Consider the following 5,662-nt stretch of genomic DNA (forward strand, 5'->3'; position numbering starts at 1 on the left):
GTTTAGACACAAAACATGTGAATATGTTTCTACACATAGCTATATGATAATTTCTACCATATCAAGAGGGGGACAATTTTCTACATCCTACTGGTTTGTTATCAAAATCTCAGTTTCTACCGCCTTCATGATGAGGAAACTACCTGAAAATCTGCTGTGTCCATAGAAAAGAGGAAAAAGAAAGTCGGAATTTTCTCCCTTGGTTGTAAGTCAGAAAAGATATAGTGGAAATATGTCAAATTTTTGCTGTCTTTGCTAAGCAGAGACATCATATCTGCCAATAAAACAGGATTCACCACATGAAAAACTTGAGTAAGTTTACAAAAACATCTATATGAGGTTTGTTACCCAGTGAATTTCATGTTCTTTACCTTACCTAGGGTTTAAGAAATTAGGATAGTTTTTCCAACTCATCTTTTGTTATTCTTTATATTCCCTGTGAAAATATTGCTCTTGCTTATTGTCTTCCAAATTCAATGAGGAGAATCTATTTCACTTTCTTTGAAATGGCCTAGGCATGTTACGCTCACACCTGCAGATTTTAGTTCTGGAACCTCAGGAGACATCCTTCTCTTGGGAAACTCCATGCAGGTGACATATATGTGATACTCAGCTGATTTTTTTGTGTTTGACTGCACAGTAAGCTTCATCACAGATCCGTGTGATCAGTAACCAGTTCCTAGCATACCAGCTTATGAAAAATTCCACTGTAATGTCACTGTGACTTCCATTCACTTTCTCCAACTTCAATATTAGACCTCTCAAGGTATGATATAGCAAAAGAGACTATTCTCACAAACTTTTGGGAAAACAATTCATCAAATGTGGTTGAGGCTCCCAAGAGTATAGTCGTACTGGAATTTCACTGTAATATTTATATATTCACTGTAATATTTATCTTCTAACTGGAATGTGAGTTGCCACCAGAAGAATAGCAGTATGAGGAATGAGGCTGACAAGGAGTGGCAGTGCTCTATGGAAGGGGGAGGGCAGGAGATTCTACAATTTCTTCCCAGGAGGACAGGATGTAGCCTTCACAGGAGGAGATGCTAAAGGCCAGCCTGTAAGATCCCAGTATGAATAAGAGGACACACTGTAAATAGCCAGCAGAATTGTGCTGTAACATGAGGAGTAGGCAAAGTATCAGCATGGAGACCCAGGCAGTTCTCGAGAAATCTTGTCAGATAGGGAAGTTTTACTCTGGCCAAATGAATCCCTGAGAATCCTGAAGATGTGTTTGCATCTTATTTAAACGTTCTGTCTTTAATTCTGCTTTAAGTTCATTGGTCACAGGATGTTTCCTTTCCTATCCTGAGGGTCATTAAATGTTTGTGGCAATAACAACCAGTTCAGAGACAGTGGTGCAATTCCAGGTGCATGAGTCAATTCTAGATTAACTCAATCAAGAGTTTAGTCCCAGTGTTGATGAAGCAGGTATGTGCAGCAAGACACAATGACAAACACTGTGAGCAGGGTGTACTTAGGTAATTCCTATCTTCTAGGACTATGTAACGTAAGTGAACAAGATGGAAAACTTCCTAACTTATTTTCAGTTTTTGCTGAAGAGCAGTTATTGCTTTATGTTGACTTCAATTCTACTTTTATCTGGGTATGATCTAAATACGAATCTTCTCAGAAAATAAAATGCTGTGCATTATGGGCTACCAGACAAAAATTATCCTCAGAAAGTAAGATTATACTGCTTTTCCCTCAAGGTTGAACATTGTAGATTTAAAGCTTCCATCTTCAGTAGCAAAACTTGCAGAAATTCAAGCTTCTTCCATTGCTCAAAATTGCCCTCTAATCTAAATCCTATTTTTATGCATTTCACCCCTCCAACAAATGCTTGCCCTTTTTTAGTGCTTGACAATTACATGCAAGACAATCTACTTAAAAGTTCCTTTTCAATGGGATGTGGAAAAGTACACTTGTAATCTCAACACACTGAGAGACTGTATTCAGAGGATATGTTCTAACACACCCTCTGCAAAGTAAAAATTTGGCCAGATCCTGACTCAAAAATAAGTTTAAAATGGCTGAAGATATCATAGTGTGAAGGCCTTGGGTTCACTACTCAATACCACCCCCCACAAACAATTGCTTTCAATGAAATGAGCATTGCCTCTTCTAGCTTACCATGGAAATGCATCCCCCCCACGCACACTTGATATTTAGTATTTTTATTCCTCAAAATATCCTTGGAGAAGATATGAATAAAATATTTCATTTGTGTAGTGATCAACTGTTTTGAAGAAGCCAGGAGAATGTCTATCATTTGTGGTATACATGAGGATCCTTTCATAATTGCCTGTGATGACTACATAGCATGGATAAGCAATTTTCATCACAAGCTTTAGGAATTAGGATCTGAGAGACACATTTTGAGAGGGCAGTCCCTGTTCCACCTGCTTTCATCCTCACCTGACACACAGTCCAGCTTCAACTAAAACAAGTTATTTTAAAGAAATTGAGGTGTTTCAAATGAATGCTTATAAGAAAACACTGAAGCAGAACCTGACATGGACTTGTCCTCCTCCTTCTTCCCACACCTCTTGTTATTTGGTTTTTGCTATTAGAATATCTGTCTGCATCTCTCTAAGACTACTATTCTTAACTAAAACTCTCCAAGTGACTCCTCAGTGCCATTGACCCTATGATCCCCGGCAGCAGTGCAGTGGTTTCTCATGAGCTGGTATGCAATTCAGGTTTGGAAAATGATGAATTAGTAAGCACATAAGATAATTCATTAAGATTTATTTCTCATAAACTAGAAATGAGCTATACAAAGCCATGTAAAAGTCTTTTAATTTTATAGAACAAGAGACTAAAAGGAATAAGAAAAGTTAATAACTTTTAGAGTTTCTTTCATTTCACACCAGGTGCATTGAGTGAGTCCTTTAAATTTCTGAAGACATGTTTATGTAAATTCAATGTTTTTATTCCACATGACATCACAAAATTGATTCTTCTAAAATTTGTTTTATCATATAGAAATGACCATATTAGTTAACCTTATAAATGGCATTATTTGTGAATAGTATTTAAAAATTAAAGATATTCCAACTAAATCCATATGAAATGAAATAAATCTTACTGAAAACTACAACCTTCAAAAAATGAATCAATAAATTGTGAAATCATACATTAAAAAGTGACATACAAATGATATATTCTGTTGTCCTGTCAGACACTTCCCACTACTGGTACCTACATTCTTTCAATAATAGCCTGCACTTGGAATAAACTAGCTACTCTTGGAACAATAAGTGAGCAACCTACCTCTCCTGTGACTCGGGATGGGAGGAACTACTGCCCACAGCACGGTGCCTTCCAGTGGACCTGGATCTGGAGGCAGCCCTAAGGGAAATACTGGCTAGCACTCTGTCTATATCCTCCAGCGCAGCCTCTACATATTTAACTGGGAAATCACATGAGTCAATTCCCAGAATTTTCAACATAAACTCCAGGACTTCCATCTTTTTTGTTTTAGCATAGGTTCTTGGACCTCACAGGAATTCATACGACAGAGGATCGCTGTTGGCCACTGGCTGGTAATCCACAAACTTTTCCTTCACAGATTCTTTGGTGATGATCTCCCTGAGATCCTCAAACAGAAAGTGATCCTTCCCAGGATACCTCCCTGTCAGATTCAGTGCTTTCCAGATCTTCTCTTCAGAGACATGGTTGCCCTTTATGAAGATAAAAACTAGTAGACATATCAAGAAGCCAGTCTTGGGCATGTGGCCTTCATCACTCTGCATCGCATCATAAGTGAGGCCAAGCTCGATGAAGATCACATAGCAGTGGTTAATTGGATCCAGTCCCTTCACATGTAAGCCAAATACCATCTCCATGCTCTGGCAGGCCTGCAGAAGGATCTTGGTGAAGTGTGCCTCATCCTTTTGCATGATAACTTCCAACATATTTTCTTTCGTTATTGGCTGTTTCATTTGATATTCGAGCAGCATGAAACCCACTAGCAAAGCTGCTTTCTCTTCCAGAGCATTATGGGGAGCATTCCCAGGGACCACAGCAGACTGTTTTGTGCATATCTGATCATTTTCTTGGCTACTGGCACCCTGCACAGAATTGCTGGAAGAAAAAAAGGAATGCTGAATATCCTTGGAAGAACTGGGTGTCTCAGCTAGAGGAGCCTCCTTCATGGTTCTATGCACAAGGGGATTGGATGAGGAGAGAAATTACTCCTCCTCATCTTTGCAGAACTGTGCAATATTAGGCCTTTTAGTTTCACTGCATGTCTGAAGGTCTTCGCCTTATAGGCATTCTCAGTTTGCCTGATACTGAGACGTAATGATGTGAGTTTATGGCAGAGGAAAGAAAGCTGATGAGAGTGGACAGGGAAGAATCACTACATAAGGGAGAAAAGAAGAAATGAAGAATGTCAGTGTCCTCAGCATTAATATTTGACTATTGTAACTCTGATAATAGCTGCTACCAAAAGACCTTACCTGAAAAATAGTGCTCTAAAGCCTTTCTGGGATCTCATGCTCCCAGTTTCCATTTCCCCCAAATACCTGAAGGAAAATGTAACAATTCTACACAGGGCATGGCCAGAAACTCAACTTGGGAATCCTCAGTGATCACAGGAGACAGCTGTGTGGGGCTCTGTATCACCTCCACTTCACTACTCAGGATTGTGGTATATTATGTAGATGATATGCTTTGTAACCAGGCAGGAGCAATGAACACTCAATGTATTTATTTTTAATTCTCTGACTATTTTGGTGACCTCCCTGATATGAGATGATTTGGTGAGGTGTCTTCTGTCCATCAAACCCTTTCCCATTCAGTCTCATGATTGAAAATAATGCTGGGATTGATTTGATGGGAATCTGAAGGGAATCCAAATCGTTTGTAGTTATCATTTATACTTCCAACGGTAGCTTCCAGTGGATTGTTAGACCCAACCATCTGCAAGCAAGTCCACATCCTCTATTGCAAAACTGGTCTCCAGCTTACTTGCGTGTGAATAAAGTGAGGAAGGACACTGTGTATCCATCACCACTGGCACTTCCCTGGAATAATTTCAAGGGCTACATGGCAGAGAACATTTTGATCTACAGAGACTCAAGGATATGCTTTAAAGGCCCTAACAGAACCACTGAAAACATCTACAGATTTTCACTTGGTAATGTGATATGAAACAGGCTTATGGATCAAGGACAGTTGTGGGGGTCTTAGCCAGCCAGCGAATGGTTAAACTGAAAACAAGAGTTTGCAGGTCATGAGAGGCATCAATGGTTAAAAAGCAGGAAGTTTAGGCTGGTGAGGCATGCCCTGTCTGGCCATTATCCTTACCCTTTCCCCAAGAAAACCACTGGGCCTTGAGACAGCTGCTTACCCAAATAGCTTTTCTTCTGTTTTTTTCCCCTTACACTAAGGTCCTAAATAAAACCTGAGAGTCCTCAGCTTCAGTGCTACTCCTAGGAGTCTCTCTTAGTGAATGCTCTTGGTTGAGACAGCTCCTCTGGCCTCCTTGATGACTGAATTAAGTCTCCACTCTGAGTAATCTATTTAACTTTCTTTGTGTCACCACAATCTCACAATGTGACAAATAATCCTGCCTGAAACATCACCACAAGTAAAACTGTGGAAAGTTCTTCAGGCAAAAGCTGTGTATGGTTCCCTGGCTTGATAAAAT

General features: G+C 39.6%; 1 protein-coding gene across 1 annotated transcript; it reads right to left on the reverse strand.

Moving 5' to 3' along the window:
* Positions 1-3,506: 3,506 nt before the first annotated feature.
* Positions 3,507-4,163, reverse strand: LOC100733283 (melanoma-associated antigen B16-like). The gene has a single exon (XM_005000293.1). The coding sequence runs from the start codon at positions 4,161-4,163 to the stop codon at positions 3,507-3,509; it is 657 nt and encodes a 218-aa protein (XP_005000350.1).
* Positions 4,164-5,662: the final 1,499 nt, after the last annotated feature.

Source organism: Cavia porcellus, unplaced genomic scaffold (assembly GCF_034190915.1).
Source record: "Cavia porcellus strain 051 isolate PalLab524CR breed Dunkin Hartley unplaced genomic scaffold, mCavPor4.1 scaffold_33, whole genome shotgun sequence".
Lineage (NCBI taxonomy): Eukaryota > Metazoa > Chordata > Mammalia > Rodentia > Caviidae > Cavia > Cavia porcellus.

Bases quoted from the DNA above. Each gene is read 5' to 3' on its own strand.
- LOC100733283 (XM_005000293.1), bottom strand. From the start codon at position 4,163: ATGAAGGAGGCTCCTCTAGCTGAGACACCCAGTTCTTCCAAGGATATT.